The 23,371-nt window shown below is 56.7% G+C and overlaps 1 protein-coding gene across 6 annotated transcripts in view; it reads right to left on the reverse strand.

The window, feature by feature from the left end:
- Positions 1–8,198: 8,198 nt before the first annotated feature.
- The window catches only part of TSNARE1 (t-SNARE domain containing 1), a 133,183-nt gene continuing 118,010 nt past the window's right edge, over positions 8,199–23,371 (reverse strand). For 5 of the 6 annotated variants that reach the window (XM_058444083.1, XM_058444082.1, XM_058444080.1 and 2 more), the window contains 3 exons: positions 20,150–20,614; positions 14,898–14,980; positions 8,199–10,542 (listed from right to left, as the gene is read on the reverse strand). In XM_058444083.1, coding sequence (XP_058300066.1) covers positions 9,964–10,542; positions 14,898–14,980; positions 20,150–20,614 — 1,127 coding nt within the window. In that variant the 3' untranslated portion in view covers positions 8,199–9,963. The remainder of the gene's footprint in view (positions 10,543–14,897; positions 14,981–20,149; positions 20,615–23,371) is intronic. The other variant, XM_058444081.1, reaches the window with a different exon arrangement.

A 23,371-nucleotide genomic window follows, 5' to 3' on the forward strand; every position in this document is an offset into this window, starting at 1 on the left:
AGGGAGAGAAGGAGAGAGGGAGGAGGGATGGAAGGAGAGAGGGAGGATAGAGGGAGGGAGGAGGGAAGGAGAGAGGGAGGAGAGAGGAAGGAGGGATGGAGGAGAGAGGGAGGAGGGGGGAGGGAGAGTGGTGAACACCTGCTGGGAACTCAGCACATGCCGGATGCTGGCACTCCCTCCTTTCTGTAGTTATTTGAAGACTGTAGCTGCTCCCACTGCACAGGCGCTGTGACGCCTCAATGCATTGACACAGGTGAGCCCCAGGATATTCCTGGCGGAGGAAGGATCTGTGAAGGCAGCATTTCTCCTCGCCCCTCATCCTGGCCACAGCCCCCGGGTGGGGGTGCAGGGGGTTATCATTATTCTCCTTTAAGGATTGCGGTTTCCCGGCCTTCCTGCCAAACCACGAGCTCCGACAAGGCGGGTCACGGGCACAGAGGGGTCTGAGGCTGCCCTCGCTGCACCCAGCAGAGCCTCCTCCAACATGCAGCGAGTCTGTCCTTCAGACCTGCCCTGGGGGAACAGGTCACAGTGCCAGATGCCAGCGAAGTCCAACCTGGGCAGCAGGGCTGATGCCCGGGAGAGTCCTGCCGGTCACAGCTGCCCAGGGCATCTCCCCGACAGCCACTCCTTCTATCCCGCGGCGGGGCCAGCCTGCTCCCAGCCTCATCAACTCTTGCCTAGCGTCCGTCTCACAGGCTCATGAAGCCGCTCACGCCCACCTGCTCATGGTAACAAGACAAGGCCCAGCCCTCCAGCCAGACACTCAGGTCCCCTTCAGGCCCGCGGCGACTCCATGGTGGGACAGCAGTGTCTCCACCTCGTCCTTCTTGTTCCAGGTGGCATGGCCACTTTTAGGCCTTCATTTGCTCACAAACTTTGTAATCAGTTTGCCAAACTCCTTGAAAAACACTATCAGAATTTTGGAATTGTATTGAGCCTATAGATTTGGGAATTGGCAGCTTTACAAAACTGACTCTTCCTATCTGTGAACATGGTGTGCGTGTGTGTGTGTCCATTTATTTAGAATTTTTTATGTCTTGTAATAAAGCTTTATAATTTTCTCCGCAAATACTGTCCTCATATTTTGTTATTTTACACATGGTATTTTTGTCGGTATTATAAATGGTATGTTTTTAAACGCAGCTTACTTATTAATATGGTTTGGATGTGTGTGCCCGCCCAAATCTCAGGTCGAACTGTAATCTCCAGTGTTGGAGGCCTGGTGGGAGGTGCCTGGATCATGAGGGCCGGTTTCTCACGGTTTAATGCCATCCCCCTAGTGCTGTCATGGCGATAGTGAGTTCTCACAAGATCTGGTTGTTTAAAAGTGTGTGGCACCTCCCCCCCGTCTTGCTCCTGCTCCAGGCATGTAAGACGTGCCTACTTCCCCTTCACCTTCCACCACGATTGTAAGTTTCCTGAGGCCACCCCAGAAGCAGAAGCAGAAGCCACTATGCTTCCCGTACAGCCTGCAGAACCCTGAGCCAATCATACCTCTTTTCTTTATAAATCACCCAGTCTCAGGTATTTCTCTATAGCAAAGCAAGAATGGACTAACACACTTATTGACTATGTATGGAAACACATTTGATTGTAATAACATGTGGACTTCAGACAAGCCACTTCACAAACTCTCTAATAAATTCTACTAATTTGTCCAGGAGTTCTTTTTATGAAGAAAGACAGTCGTGTTGTCGTGTTTCATCTTTTCCAGTCTTTATATATGATTGTGTTTCCTTTCTAACCGAGCCAGCCAGCACCTCGACTTTCTCTGTTTTTAACGGAGGGCTCCTCATGTCTCACCGTGAATGTTCGCTGTTGAGGTTTTTGTAGATAATCCTGGTCAGTTAAGAAAATTCTTGCTTTTTTATTTTGATGAGTTTTAAAAATATGAATGGGTATTCAATTGTAACAAATACTTTCTCAGGACGTCTGGAAATGGCAATCATCTGCTTTTTCTTATTTCTTCTGTTCCAGTGGGGTGAATTCTATGTATAGGTTTCCTGTTGATTAAATGAATAGATAAGCAGTGTTGAATCCACTTCCAGCATAAATCCAACCTGGCGAGGATGCCGTATCTCAAACGCTTCTGGTTACAGTTCGCTAGTGTTTTCTTTGGGATCACCACGGTTTAGTTCAAGGGGTGGACTGGCCTGTAACATCCCCTTCTCATGGGCTTGTTTCTCATCCTATGCATTTAGGAATTTCCCCTCTTTTTCTTTTTCCTTGAAAGGTTTGTGTAAGACTGGATTTCTTCCTTGAAAGTTGGGTAGAACACGCTTTAAAAATCATCTGGGTTTAGCATCTTCACCATGGAAAGAATTTTTCCTACCGATTCAATTTCTTTAAAGAATGACTGAGGCTATTTACAGTTGATGTTGGCAAAGTGGACTTTTCTAGGAATCTGTCTATTTTTTAGCTGAGTTTCCCCACATGTTGGCATAAGATTATTCATGGACTCCTCTTGTTATTTTGAAATGTCTGCTCTTTCTCTCCTGGACTGCTGTTGCTAGTAGTTCATCTATTTAAATGGTCCTTCCTAAGAACTGGCTTTGGACTTTGTAGAGCCTTCCATTAAAATTTGAATAAGTTAAAGTTAAAGTTAACTCTGCTCCTGTCTTTACAAGTTTCTTCCTTCTATTCCTTTAGGTTCGTTCTGTTGTTCCTTTACTTTAAAAAAGTCTTTTTAATGTCTATTTTAATTTTAACCTTTTTTGGTAGTATAAGCATTGAAGGCTACTAAGCTTCATTGAAGTATCCCACAAAATTTGATATGCAGTATTTTCATTATTATCCAGTCATGTCTTTGTACCTAGCTATTAACTTACACATCCCTTAATGATTTCTTCTTTGACCTCTGAGTTATGTAGAACTGTTTTAAAATTTCCAAACATACAATGACCTTTTTATTTTTTGCCACCAATATCTAATGACTGCATTTTTCTAACTGCATTTTCTAATGATTGAAGTGTTCTACACATTACTGATCCTTTGAAATGTTTTGACTCTTGCTTTATGACCTAGTCCATGGTCAAAATCTGGAAATATTCCATTTGTACCTGAGAAAATGAGTGCCCTCTATTTGTGTAGCAGAGGGTTCGCTCTGTAAGCATCCGTGCAGTTCAGCGTTGGAGTTCAAATTTTTAGGTTTCCTGCTGACACTCCCCATCAATCTCTAAAACAACGTGCTGAAACCTTCCACTGTCCTGATAGATTCATTGATTTCCTTCTGTAATTCTACCCACTTTTGCTTTATGTATTTTATTAAGTGTAGAAGGGTTTAGGATTTTTCATCCTCCCGATGAGCTGAACCCATTCTGGAGTGACTCCAATGTACCCTCAATACATTTTGTCTTAAAGTCCATTTTGTCTAAAATTAACACTGCTACTTAAGCTCTCTTTTGCATAGCTTTTTTTTTTTTTTTGAGACAGAGTCTCGCTCTGTCGCCCAGGCTGGAGTGCAGTGGCGCAATCTCGGCTCACTGCAAGCTCCCATCTCCTGACCTTGTGATCCGCCCGCCTCGGCCTCCCAAAGTGCTGGGATTACAAGCGTGAGCCACCGCGCCCGGCCCTTTTGCATAGCTTTCAACTGGCAAATCTTCACACCTTTCCTTCCAGTGCCCCATGGCCTTATGTTGGGGTGTCTCTCTTGTCAATAGCAAAGGTGTTATTTTTTCCTCCAACCTGACAGTACTTAACTCTGATGACCCCTTTTAATCTGTCTGCATTTATTTTGCTCACTGGACAGTTCCAAATGCTTCTTTGCGTTCTCGCCCTGTCCTGCATTTTTCTTCTGTATTATCTGCTTCTCCTTTTCTTTTTGTTGCTTTTTTTCCCTTCTCCTTTCTACTCAACATAGGTTTTTGTTTAATTGTATTCTTATTCCATTTTTACTGATTTGGAAGTTATATACTCTAATACTCTTCTTTTAGGTTACCTTAGTCTTAAGTTTCTTATTAACTTTCTACTCAAGTTTTTTGTGTGTGTGTGTATAGTTCTATGAAATTTTATCACGTATGTAGATTCATGTCACCAGCACCATGTTCAAAATACAAAACTGTCCCAACACCACGAGGATCTCCTGCAGCCTTTTACAGCTGCACCCCACCCCACTCCACTTCCCTAACCCTCGACAACCAGCTACCGCTCTGCCCTCCATCCCTATGATCTCGCCCTTTTGAGAATGTTACAGAAGTGGAGTCATAAAGCATGGCCTTTTTGAGACTGGCTTTTTCACTAAGCACAATGCCTTAAGAACCATCTGAGTTGCTGGCATTTCCGAGTGGGCTCCTTTCGTCCCTGGGTAGAGCTCCACTGTGTGGCTGTGGCAGTCTGTTCACCTGCTCACCTGCTGAGAGGCAGAGCGGGGCTTTTCCACTTTGGGGCCACTGCAGATAAAGACACGATGAACATTTGTGTGCAACTGTTGGTGTGAACATGAGTTTTTATTTCTCTAGGATAAATGCCCAGGAGTGAAACTGTTGGGTTGTATAGTAAGTGTTATGTTTACATGTTTATGAAACTATGAAACTGTTTTTCAGAGTGGCTGTAACATTTGACATTCCCATCAGCAGTGCATGAGTGAGCCATTTCTCCTCATCCCTGTGCCTCTTAGTCACTTTAGTGGCAGGCAGTGGCATCATGGTGCTGGCTTAATGTGCATCTCCCTCATGGCTACTGCTGTGGGACATCTTTTCATGAGCTTACTTGCTACCCATATATCTACTCTGGTGAGTGTCAGACCAAATTGCTGTGCACTTTCTGATTGAATTGTTTTCTTTCTGCTGAAATTAGAGAGCTTTTTATATATTCTGGAAACATCATCAGATATGTGATTTGCAAATATATTCTACTAGTCACTGGCTTCTCTTTTCATTCCCTTAACAGGATCTCTTGCAGAAGTTTCCAATTTTGATGAAGGAATCCTTGAGCTTTTTTATGATGTATAGTTACTAGCACAGGCTAAAATTAATCAATATTTAACTTCCCTGCGAATACAAGGATCTCAGAATATTTGAACAATTCTTCCCATTTAATATACTATCATTGTCCAGTAGTTCCATCCTTTGAAAAAATTCTGTTCCACAAATTAGACATTCTAGTAATTATGGACTTTTTAAAACCTTAATGAGTATTTGGATTTACTTACACATTTACCAATTTCGTGGTTCACTATTCTTCTTGCATTACACATACTCTTTCTGGGATTCCAGTCCTTCACCTTGAGGTCCATCTTTTGGAAACCCCTTTCATGAAGGCCTATTGGTGGTAAGCCCTCGCAGTTTTTATTTGGATAGAATGTCTGTATTTTGCCTTTGTTCTTGAAAGGTAGTCTTGTCGGTTGCAGAATTCTAAGTTGATACCGACTTTCTGTCAATACTTTGTAGATACTACCATTTTCTGGCTTCTTCTGTTGCTAATGTAATGTAACATGAAATGTCAGCAAAATTGTTATCACTTCTCCCTTCTTTCAAATTGCTCAAGGCTTTCCCTTTCTCTGTGCTGTTCTGCAGTTCACCCATGATGTGTCCAGGAAGGTATTTCATGTATGTGTCCAGTATGCTCATGCTTCCTGTGTCCGTGGAATCACACGTCACATCAACGACCTCTTCACACATTGCTTTCCTCCGTTTCACTGATTCACCTCTTCCGGGACTCCAAGATGACGTATGTTGCATCTCCGGTTCTACTTTCCCCATCTCTTCATCTGTCATAGTTTCTATTTTCTTACCTCTCTTTGCAATATTATTTCTTTAGAAATCTTCGAGTTGGCTATTACTAACTTCATCTATGTCCAGTATGTTGCTTAACCCATCCACAAAGTTCTTCATTTCTAAAAGCCATACTGATCTTTCACAGATCAGCCTAATCACCTTTTAGAATCTTATTGCTCATTTTTGTGATTTCATCTTTTTATTTTTAAAAATATTTCACAGAAATCATATTATGTGTCTGATTAATTCCAACAGCTGAAGTCCTTTGGGGTCTAAACTTGATATTTTTGCTCTCGTTGGTTATTCCTCCTGGTTTTCCCTCAACGGCTTTCCCCATTTCAGACTAAGTGATTTCCAACTGGAGGCCCAAAAGATTCTTCTTATTCTGTGGGTATCCCAAAGGCCTGACTAGGGGATCTTTTCTCCAGAACCTTCTGCTTGGATCCAGGATCCACAGGTAGACCTGGTGCTTATTTGGGCTCAGGACAAGAAACTTCCTCATTTCCTGAGATCCTCTAGCGTGGGTAAGCTGGCTGTGCTCATTTGAGCCAGATGGATGAGGCACCTGAAAACCATCCTCACCCACCTGGAATGCAGCACTACGCAGGGAAGCAGCATGAACCTGGAATCCAGACACCTGGTTCAAGGCCTGCCTCTAGCACTCTCTGTGAACCTGGACATGACCCTGCAGCTTCACCACCACCCCTCCAACACCACCCTGGGCTCTCAGTCTGTCTGTAAAATGGGGGACCTGGTGAGGGGACCATCCCCACCACTCCCCCCAGCCTCTTTTCTAGAACACGCCTTGGAAGGCCCTGCAGGCAAGCTCCGCCACAGAATGCCACATCCCATTTCTCATCACAGACCCACCATCCTCCTAATCTCTCCTGGTAAACATTTGGGCTGCCTGGGGGATGGAATGCAAGAAGCACAGCGTCCGAGGTGAGCAGTGTGGATGTGAATCCCACTGAAATCCCATCCAGGATAGGTTGGCAACCTCAAGGTCTTCCTGGCTGCCTCTCTCACACGCTTGCTAAGAGCATTCCTTCCTCAAAAACTCTGATCCTGACGGGCTCCTGTTGAAGCCAGGACCACAGTCTCCTTCCTGGTGAACCTCAGGCCACCTCTGGCCCACATCCAAGAGAACGGGTTTCCAGGCCCAGGTCTGAGGGTGACACTCCTGGACCCTCCCGGTTCTCCTTTCATCCAGAAATGTCCTTACCCTCAGGGCCAGGCATGGCCTCTGCCCTTCCTGTGTGCCACCTGCCATTCCATGCCCCCGCTGGATGATGGAGCTTCGCAGACAGCCATCTGCTGTCCTGGCCATGCTCCTGCCTGGCCTCTCGGCATCTGAGCAGCTCTCAGGAAACTGTCCTAGAGTGCAAAGGGCATGTGTGCACTGTGGAGACACATGGACCAGGACTTGCCCATTCTGCCCCTAAGTTCTCGACTCCCTGCTCCTCAGCCACAATGCAGAGGTGGGGCCGGCTCTCCTAGCTTGGCCCTTGGTCTTCTCTGCCTGGGGTACTTCTGGATCTTCCTGCCCCTCGCTGGCTGCAGTGATTACTGCCAAATTGCCTTGGAGGCCTCTGCTGTCTGTCCTGCAGGGAAGCCCCCAACACTCTAGGCTGTGTAATCCTAGCTTTGTCAATGCCCCAGCTTGGCAGATTGCACGCTGCCTACCCCAGCATCCAGTCCCTTCCGTTTTAGTAACAAAATCCCGAATTGGGGCTGAAGCCATGTTTTCCAGCTTCTAATGCAACGAAATGTGGGCATCTGACTAACTCCCAGTCAGTGGGCTGAGATGCAGGCAGAGATCTCCTTCAAGGGAGTGTGTGTGACCTTCCTCCACTCCTTCCCTACACCCTGCTACCTGGAACACGAGTGTGATGGGGGGAGGCCTGCAGCCATCCTGGGCCATGAGGACCATGGCAGAGAAGGGAGCAGAAAGACACCTGGACCTCTGAGGACTGTGGCCCTGCCTTGCCAGCTCCAGGTCATCGATGTCCGCGACATAGGGGCCATGACGCCTATCTACTCTAAGACACTCTATTCTCTGTTTCCTACCAAATGCAGTTACACTGATTTTTAACTGATACACAAAATGACTTTCATCAAATACTGCCTTGCTAGTATACGTTTTCTGTAGCACATGCTAAGCTCTGGAAGGAGGGGCCTCAAGTCTGCCTTGGTTGCTTCTGTATCCTCAGCACTCAGTAAGGGCTCAGCCCAGAGGATACTCCTAGAAGATGCCTGGACTGGCCAGGGTCAGGGCTGGGGCCAGAGCTTAGTGTGTAACTAGGATCAGACTCAGTGTGTGATCAGAATCAGGGCCAAGTCTGTCACCAGGATCAGGGCTAAGTCAGTGACCAGGATCAATGCTCCATGTGTAACTGGGGTCAGGACATAGTGCAGGACCAGGATCAGGGTTCAGGGTCAAGGCTCAATGTGCAACTGCAGTCAGGACACAGTGTGGGGTGAAGGTTGGGGCTCAGCTAGGACCAGAGTAGAGGCTGTGTCCAGGTTAAGACTGTAACGCAAGACAAAACACACACGGCCATACGAGGCCACTGTCAGCCGTGCTGGGTATCTTTATTTATTGAGCTTTATTTTTTGTAGAAGCAAGGTCTTGCTATGTTGTCCAGGCTGGTCTCGAACTCCTGGCCTCAAGTGATCTTCCTGCCTCAGCCTCCCAAAGTGCTGTGATTACAGGCATGAGCCACTATGCCCAGCCTATGGTGGGTATTTTTAATGGACAAGAACCCAGAATGAAGATCTACAGAGGCTTCTTGGAGGTGGTGGGACTGAGGTCACCTGGTTTTGCAGGATAGAAGGCCAGCTTTCCCAGGGTGGAACCATCAGAGTGGAGGCCCCGCCCAGAACCAACAGCAGCACCATGGGCACCCACAGAGTGGGGAGCCTGGAGGGAGGCCAAGCATGCACAGAAGGCAGCTGGACATGTGGCTACACCTCAGGTTCTTTCATAGACAAGAGTTACTGACACACTGCTGGCTCCACAGGAAAACGCAAAACGAGGAAAAGGCCCCTCTCCCTGCTCTCAGGGACACTGTAGTCTTGACTCTCGGCTGTGCTGGAGCTTCCCCGGAAGCTGCTGGGACCAGCATGCCTCCCACTTAGGCCAGTCGGCCAGCATCTTGCTCCTGGGACAGGCTTTGGGCCATGGGAGGCAGGCAGAGGCCACAGAGGAAGAGGCTGGAGGCCCCAGACCAGCCAAGGCCCGGGCTGGTCCCACCTCCCGCTCCTGCTCACTCCCGACGGCTGCCCAGACTGGGGGGCTGCAGACTGTGCCCTGCCGCGCAGGGACTGGAGATGGGGCAGCCCCGCCAAGGGATCTCCCAAGAGTCAAAGGAGGTAACAGAGGAAGAAGGATCTGAAGACGCAGGGAGGTGCCCGGACCCCCGCAGGGAGGCTGGAAGCAGCGGCGCCCGCCAGGCCCGAGAAGCAGGCTCCAACTCCTGTGCTCGTCAGCAGCCGCACTGCTGCCTGCTTTGTTATTTTATGCTTACGTAAAAAAAATATTTTGCAAGAAAAATCTACAGGTACAAAATGTCATCCCAGCCCCATACAGTACCAAGTAATATATAGGCATATATATATATGTATATATATATATCTTTATGTATTTATAACATAGAAAATTGGAGAGAAATTATTCCAGGCTTATGGGATGTGGTTCCCCTGGGCCAGAACGACGTAGGGCACAGGAGCCCTGCCCTCCGAGCGTACACGCCCACGAAGGCGACAGGGGCTTTCAGGAGTCATGCCAGATCACACTTGGGACCTTTTTAGGGCCTGGCCGAACCAGCCTTTCCAGAGCTCCGGTGAGCAGGGGGCCCCTAAGTGCATCCTCCCCACCTCCCCCTCCCCCAGGGGCACTGGGCTGCGGACTTCACGGCCACTGCCGCAGGGGCTGGAGCCTCCAACAGCACCACCCCTGAGTAGACCTGGTCCACTGGGCCCCACGGGTCGGCTCTCTGCAGCCTTTTCCTGCAGGTCACCACACTCCACAGACAACGGCAAGGACGCAGCATCACAGGTAGACAGCCCACATCCTCTCATCCTTCTGGTCTCCTGGACTCGAGTTGTCCCGGCGCCCTGGAGACCCAGTCACTGCCACCTCTCCCCTGCCTGGACTCAGCAGGGGAAAGACCGGAGGCCCCGCTCCTGCCCTTTGGCTCTGCCAGCACCCCCGACCAGCCCTATATCTCCTCCTCCACCTTCAAGATCATCCCTGAGAAGACCTCGAGCCCCGAGTGGGCGCCCTGGGGGCTGTCCTGGGAGCCTCCAGCAGGCCCCTGGGCCACTCCACCAGCAGGACCGCCGTCCTGGAGTGAGAGTGAGGCTTCCCGGGTGGGGCGTGCTTCCACCAGCCTCTCGAGGGTCCGGTTGAGGGCCTCCACGCCATCGGCCAGACGCTGGCTCTGCTCGGCCAGCCGCTGCAGCAGCAGGTTCTGCTGGGCCATGAGTGTGCTCTGCTGCTGGGCCCAGGAGGAGAGCAGGGCACCCTGCTGCCGGTGGGAGTCCAGCAGCCGCTGCTCAAATGCGGACGTTTCAGATGCTGCCACTGGGGTCCTCCTGGAGGGCAAGGGAGGTGCTGGCGCCGAAGAGGGCAGGGAAGGCTGGAAGGCCCCCATGAGTGTGGTTGCTGGTGGGGTGGAGGCTGGGGAAGCAGGTGGGGAGGGTGAGGAGGTGGGTGCGTGGAAGACTCCTCGTAAGTCCAGGGGGTCAGGTTCAGGCGGGCTGGGCCCTTCCAGGGTCCGCAGAGGCAGCCACAAGCAGCTGGGGGTCTCATCCTCCTCATCAGCTAACAGAGGGAGACAGGGAAATATCAGCCTGCACGTCCAAAACCCAGTGATCTGGGGAGTGAGCGAGGCGCAGGGACAGTGTCCACGTGAGGCCTCTGCACCTGGAGCTGTTTGGGTCTCATGATGCTCTGTCTGCAGCGGGAGTTGCACTCGTTTGAGAGATGAGGAAACAGACCCAGAGAGGTGGGCACATTTACTCTAGTAGTGCTGGGACTGAAGCCACAGCCTGTCCAAGTGCAGAGCCCGCATGCCCACTCATCACAGCACCACCTGTATTCATCCTCCCACCGACTCCCCTGTGCTCCATCTGCTCGTCCGCCTGCCCTCTGGTCTACCCGCCATCCTGCTACCCACGTGTCTATTCCTCCACATAGACATGCCCACCTCATCCACTCATCTATCTGTCCACCTGTCTGTTCATCACTGTCCAGCCATCCCCTTCCAACCTCCTCTTCCTTCTATTCATCCATCCATCCGTCTACTCACCCATCTACAGACAGCATGGATACTCACATTTATCCATGTTGTCCATCCACCCAGCCACCCACCCATCTACACCTTCCTCCTTCCATCTACCCATCCACCCGCCCGTCTACACCTTCCTCCTTCCATCTACTCAGCCACCCACCCGCCTACACCTTCCCCCTTCCACCCAGCCACCCACCCATCTACACCTTCCTCCTTCCATCTACCCATCCACCCGCCCATCTCTTCCATCCACCACCCGCCCATCTACGTCTTCCTCCTTCCATCCACCCTACCACCCACCCGTCTACATCTTCCTTCTTCCATCCATCCATCCACCTGCCCATCTACACCTTCCTCCTTCCATCCACCCACCCGTCTACACCTTCCTCCTTCCATCCACCCGCCTGTCTACACCTTCCTCCTTCCATCTACCTGCCCGTCTACACCTTGATCCTTCCATCCAGCTACCCACCCGTCTACACCTTCCTCCTTCCATCCACCCTACCACCCACACGTCTACACCTTCCTCCTTCCATCCATCCATCCACCCGCCCATCTATACCTTCCTCCTTCCATCCACCCACCTGTCTACACCTTCCTCCTTCCATCCACCCGCCTGTCTACACCTTCCTCCATCTACCTGCCTGTCTACACCTTGATCCTTCCATCCAGCTACCCACCTGTCTACACCTTCCTCCTTCCATCCACTCGCCTGTCTACACCTTCCTCCTTCCATCCACCCGCCCGCCTACACCTTCTTCCTTCCATCCACCCGCCTGTCTACACCTTCCTCCTTCCATCCATCCATCCACCCGCCCGTCTACACGTTCCTCCTTCCATCCACCCACCCATCTACATCTTCCTCCTTCCATCCACCTGCCCGTCTACACCTTCCTCCTTCCATCCATCCACCCACCCGTCTACACCTTCCTCCTTCCATCCACCCGCCTGTCTACACCTTCCTCCTTCCATCCATCCACCCACCCGTCTACACCTTCCTCCTTCCATCTGCCTGCCTGTCTACACTTTCCTCCTTCCATCCACCTGCCCGTCTACACCTTCCTCCTTCCATCCACCTGCCCGTCTACACCTTCCTCCTTCCATCCATCCACCCACCCGTCTACACCTTCCTCCTTCCATCTGCCTGCCTGTCTACACTTTCCTCCTTCCATCCACCTGCCTGTCTACACCTTCCTCCTTCCGTCCACCTGCCTGTCTACACCTTCCTCCTTCCATCTACCTGCCTGTCTACACCTTGATCCTTCCATCCATCCACCCGCCCGTCTACACGTTCCTCCTTCCATCCACCCACCCGTCTACATCTTCCTCCTTCCATCCACCTGCCCGTCTACACCTACCTCCTTCCATCCATCCACCCACCCGTCTGCACCTTCCTCCTTCCATCTGCCTGCCTGTCTACACTTTCCTCCTTCCATCCACCTGCCTGTCTACACCTTCCTCCTTCCGTCCACCTGCCTGTCTACACCTTCCTCCTTCCATCCATCCACACATGCATCCATTCTTCCAATCATCCTTCTGGCCATGCCCTTGTCCATCAGGCACCCATCCACTTAAGTGAATGTCCCCAGGAAGACAAGGGGGTCAAGCTTCCGTAGGGCAATAGGGAGAGAGGCCTGAACCTGAGACACAGCAAATGTGGGCTCCAAGGCCAGCTCTGCTTGGTCTCAATACTGTGTGACCCTAGAAAACACCTTTTCTTCTGCAGGCCTCAAATTCCCGGTCTGCAAATTAAAGGCCTGGCTTCACAGTCTCCAGGTTTGGGATCTCTGACCCTTCCAGTTCCCTGGGTGTGGAGAATGGGTGAACAAATGTCCCTCCCTGACACACCGTGGGGAGACCCCTCACAAGTGGGAGCAGGACATTCTATGCAGAGGTGACTTCACAGAGGCCTCGTCCCTCCTGACACACCGTGGGGAGGGCCCCTCGCAGGCAGGAGCAGGACATTCTACACAGAGGTGACTTCACAGACGCCTGGTCCCTCCTGACACACCGTGGGGAGGGCCCCTCGAAGGCGGGAGCAGGACATTCTATGCAGAGGCAACTTCACAGACATCTCATCCCTCCCTGATAATCCCTGGTGGGACCCCTCAGGGGCAGGAGCAGGACAGCCTATGCAGAGGTGACTTCACGGCAGAGGTGACTTCATGGCCGCCTCCTGGGCCTGAACCCTGCCCACCTCCTCTGCAGTGTGTGTGGGGGGGTGCCTGCTCTGCCAGGACTGAGCCCACAGGCTCACTGGGAACGCGGCACGGCATCCATGGCACAGGTGGCTGGCCCAGTTGCCACCGCCCTCCTTTCCTCCTCCTCCTTCTCCTCCTCCTCCTCACTGTCCATTGTCCTCCTGCTGTCCCAGGCATCAGCGCTGCTTCTGACCAGGTGATCCCAGGCTGCTCAGAAGGGGTCATCTTGCTGGCTGGCTGCTTTCCTCTTCAAACAAGGCCCTCTACGTGGTGTGGCCCTGAGTTTCCAACGAGTCCGCCTTGCCCGTCACTAGAGCCTCCACCTTCTGCCTCCTGGAGGCCTCCGGGTCTAGCTACCCTCAGTGGCTAGAGGTGGCGGGCCAAGGGCCGAGGCCAAACAGCCCAGAGCTGGCACCAGGAGACCCAGCCCCAGCCCTGCCTCTGACCCCATCCTGCAGATGACCTTGGCACAGCCTCTCCCAGGTCTTGTCTCCCGGCCTGGCGTTCACCAGCTGTCAACAGGGGCCAACCCTTGGTGACCCCGACCTTCTGAGTCTGATGGCCCCGACAGAAACGGGGAGACCCAAAGTGGGCTCAGCCTCCCCGTTACCACACATTCCCCTGGTGGGGGTGCCCGGGCTGGGTCCCGCTGGGGAAGCTCAAGGCGGCCCTGGCCTTTCCCTCATTCTCCACCCAGTCAGGCCCCTGCGTGGTTCCAGCTGCGGCCCCCTTTTCCTCTTGCACCTGAGGCAACTGAGGACCCTCCGCAGGCACAGCCGTGATATCCCAGGATCCTGGGGATGTGGCTCCTCTCTCGTCACACCTGCCTATGATGTCCTGGGCTCGTCTGGCTACTCCCGGACCCCGGCCTCACACCCACTGCACCATCTTGTCTGCCAGTACTCCCCCTGCTCCGCCGTCAAGAGTGTGTGCTCTCCTGGCCCCAGGTGGCCCAGGGGCTTCTTCTGCGCTCCCACGGTGGCCCATGCCACCCTCACCTTGCTGGACTTAATGTCCAGCCTGCCTGGCCCCTGGGACTCCTTGAGGAACAGGCTCTGGTCATCTCTGCCTGTCAGGGCCAGTGCGGAGCACCAGGCCACAATGAGGAGACGGTGAGGGGAGGCCTCCATCTCGCTGGACCACAGTCTCCAGCCAGCCTGACCTGTCAGGTCCTCCTGTGGTGACCACAAGTCAGCAACAAGGCCCAGCGAGTGGCTGGTCCTCAAGGCAGCTCCAAGTCCCACTTCAAGAAAATAAAGGCCTGAGCTTTCTTGTTCCCTCTGAGCCACTGACCTGCCCCAACCAAGAGTCCCCTCCACAGTCCCCCGCCTCAGGAGGGACATCGAGCCGCATATCAGCATCTGGCACGGGAGATGGAGTGGGAAGGCCCCAAGGGCCCTCCCCTCGGCTGCGCCCGGGATCCATGGGAGAGGGTGGCGTGGCACACACAAGACAGGAGACGGTGCGGACCGCTGTGGACACCACGCAGACCACTGCTGCTGCAACCCCGCCACTCCCAGGGCCCCCAGGGCATGGGCAGCAGACTGGTTCAGAGGAGGCCTGTGGGCATGCCCCTCCCAGGCACAGGGCAGGGCCTGGGCCCCTCCAGACAGACGGAGGGAGGGTTGGAGGATAGGGGACGGAGGCCGGGCCGGCCGGGCACTGTGGCCCTCACACGGACTTACTTGGTGCCGGCTGGCTCCAGCCAGGAGCTGGCGGGCTGCCTCCGCATGCGAGGATGCAGCCTCAAGGCTGGCTTCAATACTATCTGCAAATCAAGACAACAGAAGGCAATTACAGATGGAGGCCCAGCCGCCCCCGCCCTGAGGACACCCCCCAAAGGCAAGCCCAGGGGAGCCTGAGCCCAGGGCCTCCAGAGGAGTGAAGGCTGCAAGGATGGGCACTGGGCTGCCAGACATGCCGAGGGCTCCGCGTGGTGTGGGCAGTGGGCAGCAATGACATTAGAACAGAGGCCTGGAGGTGGCCCAGGGAAGGGGACTCCTCAGTGCCCACACCGGGTGCGGCAGGAAGAGTCCACTCAGGAAAGGGTGGGAGGGGCAGGCGGAGGTCAGGGCTGGGGTCAAGTCCTGCTCTGTCATGACCTTGCCTGGGCCAGCCCCTCCAGTCCGTGGCCACAGCCCCCTCTGAAGGGGCAAAGCCCCTGCCTTAACATCTGTGGAGTTGCGACGCGGCTGATGGAGACCAGGTCTGCAAGCACAGGGCTCTGGTTTGCCACACGCGCTGGCCCTCGACTCAGCACAGGGAGCTGATCAGAAAGTTGCGCCATCATGCAGGGATCACGGGAGACGCTACCTGGGCAAAGCCGGGCTCAGTGGCTGCAGCAGTGCTGCCTGGGGCAGCCACATCAGCAAGGCCCACGGGAGACACCAGACCAGGGCCTGGGCAGCCCCAGAGATCCGGAAGATTCCATGCCGCCCCGCCAGCACCAAAATGGCAGTACCAGGTGCTACATGCACCTAAGCCGTCCTCACCCCACAAGGGATGAGAGGCTGGCTGTGGGCTCGCAGCAGTGAAGGCGTCGCCCCCAGCAGGAGCAGGGCCTGAACGCAGGTGCTCAACCTGGGCAGTCCCTGGTGCTCAGCACTCTCTTCCACCCAAGGGAAAGACACACGCCACCTGGGCACCAGGAGCGCAGGCACAGCCTGGGTCCGCAACAGAGCCACACGCGAACACACGCACGGGCAAGGCTTCTTCCCGGAGGGAGGTTCCTTGCAAGGCCTGCCTCCAATCAGGCAACTGGATAAGAGCTTGGGAGGCGGGAACATCTCAACAAACTGTGCACCTGCAGTGCCTACCCGGGCACGGGCCTGAGCTGACTCGAGCCTTAGAGGTCTTAAGGCCTGGGATAGAGAGGCCGTTACAACCACAGGGACTACTGCCGGGCACGGCATCACCTCCGGCCTGGCAGGACTGGCTCTGAGGGAGGAGGGTCCTCAGAAAGACAGGGCCACTCCCCACCGTCCCAGCAGGGACTCCCTACTCTCATCAGGGAACTGTGGCCCCATCTCTGCAAGCCCCCTGGGCAGGAGGTGGAACCCATGAGCCCGGCCTTCAGAAGCCCCCACCCAGGCCTCACAGGGATCCTTGAACCCTTGGTCACCAGCTCCACCCCACCCTGGTCCCCAGCCCAGGGCCCTAGTGGAGCCGCAGGCACTCGAAGACACACCCTGATCGCCGCATCTGGGGGCTCCTGCCCCAGCCAGGGAGGCGAGAGCCAGGCTCCTGCACAAGGAGCCAAAGCCCAGAGAGGGCGGGTATGGGTGACGGCCTCGGCCACTCCTGGAGCAAAGCACCCCTTTGCTCACTTGCAGACAGCCCCCAACTGAGCTCGGCTCTCTATGTCCTGCCACATTAGGGTCACGACCCTCTCAGCCAATGGAGGAGGAGAGGGAAGGAAGATGGGGCCAGAGGTGTGACGGATCCCCCCACAACTGCCACCCAGGGGGGACCAGCCTGCCAGGGAGGAGGCGCTAGCCTGGGCCCGTGCAATGCCCCGCTCACGTGCAAAGGAGCCACCTTACACCTGCAGTGGTAACAGCCTGGCCTCGCTTCCGTTGCTGAGAGGTGAATGTGGACAGTGGAGAGCATTTGCCAGCAGAGACAGGAAGGCCATGGTGGTCTGGGCTAACACAGGTGGTGCTGGACAGGCCACGTGCCCTGGCTGGACACTTTCTCTGCCCCGTGACCACACGCAGCCTCAGCCAAGCCCTGGACCCCACCCTTGGACTCAGCCGGTGCCCAATTCTGCTCTACACCGAGCCCTGGCCCTGGGGACTCTGATCGTAGCATGTGACCTGGAGGCCCACTCTCAGAATGGGGACTGACGTCCTGCTGCTCCAGGGCTGCATGCACGGGCCACAGACCCAGGGCGGTCCCAGGGGCATTCTTAGCCAGCATGGCACTGCCCACATTCAAGACACATCACACAACCACTGCCCAGCTCCACAGCCAGCAACATCTCCCTCAGCGCCCAGGCTGCCAGGTGGGCACGCCACGACCTGCCCCGCGGCGGTGCACAGAGATGCACAAGAGGAGGTGGGGGCTGCTCCTGGTGCTGTGCAGGCCCATGTCGCTTGTGGGGTGAGGACAGGTTCGGTGCGTGGGCCCCGTGGTACTGAGTGACACACCAATACCTCATCAGCCATCAGCCCTGGACCCAGTGGCTTTGCTAGGTCTTGGAGACCCCGGTCTGTGGGGTCAGCCCTGCAGAGCCGCAGGCCCTTGGGCACCTGCCCCTCCCAACACAGGGGGTGCTCCACGGGGGCCCCTTGCAGATGCCCTGACTCCAGGAGTCCAAGGGATACCCAAGCACTAGGCCAGAGGCCTCCAGGGGCCAAAGAGAGCAGCCTTTGGGACTGCCCTCCCCAGACACTCACAGAGCAGCGCACACACCTCAAAGGAAACTGCCTGCCCAGTGGCCTCAGGGCACAGGGACCCCTGTGGGAGATCCCCCCGCACTGGGTCAAATCGCTGCCCCCAGCCCCACAGCCATGATCAGCCCTGCAGGCCTGGCCCTACCCAAACCCCAGGCAGTGCCGCTGCAGAGCGGAAAGCATGGCCGGCTCAGGGCACCTAGGCCTGCAGCTGGGATGCCCCCACCCTGTCCTCAGGCTTGGCAGCCGCTTCCCTACTCCCTGCCTCAGCGCCCACGAGGGGAGGTCCGGCCCTGTCCCAAGCACTCTCGCTCGGGAATTCAACACGTCAGTTGCTGTCAGCAGCAGGACAGGCCACTTGGAGCAGCTCACAGGCACCAAAGACTCCCGTGATGCAGGTGAGCCCAGTGGCCTGCGGACCTGGAGTGGCTGATCCACCAGGGGTCACAGAAGTCAAGGCTGGGTCTCAGTCTAGGGCAGGGAACCACAGGGTGAGCAAACCTGAGTTCCTGCAGCCTCCAGGGCTGCAGAAAAGGACCAAGCACCTGGGCCACACCAGTGTCACCCCCGCCAGGCCCTTCCTTCTCAGCCCCACATGTCCACCCTTGCCATGAAGCACCCCCAAACCAGGTCTGCCTCTGCCCATAGAACCCTGGGCTGCAAGAACCTGCCCTGCAGGAGACAATGTGGCCTCCCTGGGGGGTGGATCCAGCCACCCCGGGCCTTCACAGGCCTGAGAGGACCCAGGTCCTCCTCCAGCCCCACCCTATCACGAGGCCCAGTGACCAGGCCCATCCCCCAAGCCCCATCACAAGGCCCAGTGCCCGGGCCCATTGCCCAAGGCCCACAGCCCAGGCCCCTTGTCCAAGGCCAGCCACTGGTTCTACATGCGTCTCCCAACCAGCCCAGCCCACTCTGCCCATGGGTCCCAGCCTCATGCACCGCTGTGAGCAGCAGCAGCTGAGTACGCCCCAGCGCTCCAAGTTCTGCCATGGCCGCCACTGGGGGCGTTTGAGGCCAGCCCCTGCCTGTCCTGTGGGGCTGAGTCCTTCTGTCCACTCTGTGGCCCTCAAGAAGGAGCTGGTCCTGCTTCCGGGGATTCGTCCCCAAAGTCCTTCCGGCAGCTCCCAGCAAGGGGAGGGTCCAGCGGGGCTCTGCTTCAAAGGGTGGGCCACCATATGCGGAGGACGGCGAAGGAGCTCCTGGCGCGGTGTCTTGAGGAGGAGAGGAGGTGCGGTGGGAGGAGGCACGGAGGCGGCAGGAGGAGGCACGGAGCCAGCGTCACCCTCGGAGCCAGCGTCACCCTTGGAGCTAGGGGCAGCTGCGGGCTGCAGACGAGGCCCGGCTGGACAGAAACGCCTGGCTTCCGGTGGTCCCTGGAGTGGGCCCGTGGGCTTGGAAGGGGGCACAGCATGCCTGACAGGCTGAGAGTCACCAGATAGCAACGCACGTGGGGCTTCCAAGTGGGCCCAGAGGGAAGGGCCTGAGGAAGGAGGGGAGGCCACTGCAGGCCAGAGTGAGGCACAGCGTTGGGTGGGGAAGAGTCAAGCTGGGGCCCAGGCTCCTCCCTGGCTCTGCCCAAACTCCTCAACCATGACCAATGAATGGACAGGTCACCTCCTGCTCCCTGGGAGCTACAGCAAGGGCCAGCTGGCTGGAGGGGCATATGGGCTGAGGCTCCTCCCGCCTGCTGGCTGGCCTTGTCTTCTCATGGTAGCTGTACCCTGGGGCTCTGGGGCTGGGGGAGAGCAGAGGGAAGCCCTCCTTCTTCCCAGACACCCCTGTCTTCAGACCCTGGGGCCAGCTGGGCCCTGCTGCCCTGCATGGGAACGTAGGGCCTGCTCCCTGCTGGGACCCACTGGTTTGGAAGACCTGGCTGCCTAAGGACAGCTGTGCTCACCGCCGGGCTGCATTTGGAAGGGGAGGGCCGCCTGTGGAGAGGAAGGCCAGGCCGGGGCCCCGGGCCAAATAGGACTCCTGGCCACATGACATCAGGCGGGAATGGCAGAGGCCAAGATGGGGGCCTTGGAGGGCACCAGGGCACCCTGGGCTGCACCCACTGCTGCTGCGCATTGGGGAGCTCTGCCCTCGTCTCTGCCCCTCACCAGGCACTGGTCCCAGCAGCCACCTTGTGACCGCCTCCCCATGGTAGCGCTCACCTCTCTACAGTGACATGGAACTAGGCCCCAGCATCCCATCTGGACACCTGGTGGGCATGGCTTGAAGTGGTGTCTACGGTCGAGCCCCTTGGCAGCACAATGCTTGGCAATGCCGGGAGGACCCTGAGCTGGGACCCCAGGCGCGAACCGTAGCCCTTCCACTCCTGAGACAGGCACAACCCTCCCTGGCCCCGACCCTTGGTTTTCCCACCTAAAAGAAGAGATGGGCCAGGAGGGTGGCGGGCCATCTCCATGGGCCTCTGGATCTCCCTCGGAGGGTCTCCCTCTTGGGAGCTGGCGCAGAAGGCTCAGCCCACTCGCCGGCCCTGCTTGCCCCAGGGCAAGGTGGTCCTGGGGGACAGGTTGTGGGGAAGGCCCACTTACTTGGCAGGGGCTCCGTGGCCTGGCCCTCGCCTTGGGGACCGTGGGCGGAGAAGGTCTCTGCCACCAGGCGCTCCACAGGCGTGAGGAGGAGGCCGGGGGCGGGGCCGCCCTCCGCCAGCTTCTTGCGCACAGCGCCTCGCAGGTCCCGCCACTTGTGCTTGAGGTCACCCAGGTCACGGCGGCAGTAGCCCAGCGCGTTCACTGCCTGCAGGATACGGTTCCACACGCGGTGCTTTCTGGCAGGTGTGCCCCGCAGCGCCCCGAACAGCAGCGGGTAGTGGCGCCTCACCCTCTGCACCAGCACCTCCGTCTCCTGGGGGCTGAAGTTGGGCTTGCGTGTCTTGGTGCGGGAGTGGGGGCTGGGCCGCAGGGGTGTGGAGCCCGGCCCGACACCTGGCAGCAGGGCCACCACGGCCGGCTCAGGACTGCAGCTCTGCCGGCACATAGCTTTGTTGCTGCTGGACCCTGGAAAGGCACCAGAGGCTGAGCAGGGGGCAGAGACCCTGGGGAGAGCAGCCAGGTTCGGGGTCACAGGTCATCACAGGCCCTGCATCTGTGCACAGTGGCCAGGCCTCGGGTCGGCACCCCGCATCCACTGTACTGGGGCCCTTCTGTCTCAGCTACTCTCTGGGCCTCCTGCCTGTCCACCCGGCAGGTGCCCTCTGCCCTCCCTGGGGCCCTGACCACGTGTGGTGGGTCAGCCCTGGTTTGTCCCCCTCCCCACGACGGCTCCCTTCCCTGAACTGCTGGCATGAGTGCCCCTTGTGATCAGTCCTTCACTGACACTGATCAATCCGCCACTGGGACTGGGTGGGCACCTGGAGTGGACAAAGCACTCCACACACTCAGCACATCCCAGCCCGCAACAGCTGGCCAGGGGCAGAAATGGCTACAGCCACCTCTGGAAGCTGACAGTGGGGAGAAGGCAGGAGGACAGGGAGACAGGAGGGGTCCTGGGGAAAGGAGGTGGTAAGGGAGTGATAGGGCAGCCCAGCAGGCCCTGTATGCTGCCACAGAGCAGCTGGAGGGGGCCACAGAGCAGCTGGAAGCCCAGGCTCCGATGGGATTGAGAGGTGAGCCTGCCCCAGCCCCGCCCCAGGGAGCAGAGGGTGCTTGAGCCTGTCACTCTTCTCCTTGGGACACAGCACAGCTCCCGGGAAGAGGACGCCAGCCGCCTCAGGTCTCCGGACACACTGCCAGTTGTCAGAGCAGGAGGGACCAGGAGGCTGTTCTCGGCACAGGCCCCAAGGTGAGGCCACAGCTTGGCCAGGGCACGGAGGGAGAGTGGGTGGGTGGGGCGGGGCCCGAGAGTCCTGGTGGGCAGCTGAGTGCTTTAACCAAAGGCCTGTGGGCACCAGGGGCAGCCTGGCTCTTCCTCAACTGAGGAAAAGAGCCACCCAGCCAGAACCAGGAGCCCCTGCCCCACCGGCCTGGGAGCCAGGGCTCCTGGCAGCAGCAGGTATGGACAGGGCAGGATGAATGGGTCAGAGCCCTTGAGTGGGAGTGGGGAAGACACCAAAACACAGCAGGGATGGGGTCCCTATGGGAGGGGGGCAAAGTCAGCATCCCCTCAAAAGCCCCCTGCAAACCTGGAGCCCCACCATGGTTGGGGGCCGCACAGGCAGGCCAGGGCCGCCGTGTGACTACAGTGGGAAGAGGACATGAGGGACTCTGGCTCTCCACAAGCAGAGGAGGCCAGAGCACATGGAGTCAGAACTGGACGCAGTCACCCCGGGGTTAGGGTCAGGGTTAAGGGGACCCAGAGCTTTTAGACCTCATGGTGAGGACCTCTCTAGGGAGGTCCATGGGCAACCCCATGGAGACAGAGGAAGGGCTGTGGCCCAGGGTGGGGGGGCAACCAAGGCAGGTGGGGGCACTGGGGAGTCGGCGGGCCTGGGCGGGGTCACCGGGCACTGTGACCTCTGTCGCGTCTGTCTGGGAAGGCCCCTCCCTTGCCCTGGGTGAGGGTTTCCTGAACGGAGCCTCCAGCCTCCCTGGCTCCACGCTCAGCCCCTTCATCCGCACCTCTCGCCTGTCAGGTCCTCGGCTGGCTGCCTCCAGTGGTAAAGGGTGGGGCTTCTCCCGGACACTCAAAGGCAAGGGACAAGACTGTGGGCCTCCCACTTCCCGCCCCCACATAGAGCCTGGCGCTAAGGTAGGGCCTGACTCTGGGGACCAAGGCGCCCCTGCTGCTTCACTTCCTTTTCCAGAGGAACGCAGGGCTGAGGGCCCACGGTGCTGGCTGGGAGGTGTCCTGGCTTGCGGTGCAGCCCCTCTTCTTGTGGATGCAGGGAGTTCAGGACGCCACGCCCTGGCCAGGCCTGCACGTTCCCATGCCGCTCTCCCCACACCCCCTCAAGCACGGGCACATCCATAGCAGAACCAGAGCTCCAGACTCCACATCTCTGCAACCTAACAACCCTATCCACCCCAGAACAGCCTCACTGTGGGGAGTCTCTGGGCAGAGGCCCAGGATGAAGGCGTGAAGGCCAGTATCTGTCAATGAGTGGAGCAGGGGCCAGCATCTGTCAATGATCAGGATGGGGCCAGTGTCTGTTAATGAGCGGAGGCGGGGCCAGTGTCTGTCAATGAGCAAAGCGGAGGCGGGGCCAGTGTCTGTCAATGAGCAGAGTGGGGGCCAGTGTCTGTCAATGAGCGGAGGCAGGGCCAGTGTCTGTCAGTGAGCAAAGTGAGGGCCAGTGTCTGCTAATGAGCGGAGCGGGGGCCAGTGTCTGTCAGTGAGCGGAGGCGGGGCCAGTGTCTGTCAAAGAGCGGAGCGGGGGCCAGTGTCTGTCAGTGAGCAGAGGGGAGGCCAGTGTCTGTTAATGAGCGGAGGTGGGGCCAGCGACTATCAATGAGCGGAGGAGAGGCCACTGTCTGTCAATGAGCAGAGGCAGGGTCAATGTCTGTCAATGATCAGAGGCGGGGCCAGTGTCTTTCAATGAGCAGAGGCAGGGTTAGTGTCTGTCAATGAGCAGAGGCGGGGACAGTGTCAATGAACAGAGGCGGGGCTAGTGTCTGTCAGTGAGGGGCCAGTGTCTGTCAATGAGCAGAGTGGGGGCCAGTGTCTGTCAATGAGCAGAGGCGGGGCCAGTGTCTGTCAATGAGCAGAGCGGGGGCCAGTGTCTGTCAATGAGCGGAGCAGGGACTAGTGGCAACGAGTGGAGCAGGACTGAAGGAAGACAGGGCAGGAGGGGAGGGAGCAGATGCTCAGACCTGGAC

This window comes from Hylobates moloch, unplaced genomic scaffold (genome assembly GCF_009828535.3).
Source record: "Hylobates moloch isolate HMO894 unplaced genomic scaffold, HMol_V3 SCAFFOLD_9, whole genome shotgun sequence".
Taxonomy (NCBI): Eukaryota; Metazoa; Chordata; class Mammalia; order Primates; family Hylobatidae; genus Hylobates; species Hylobates moloch.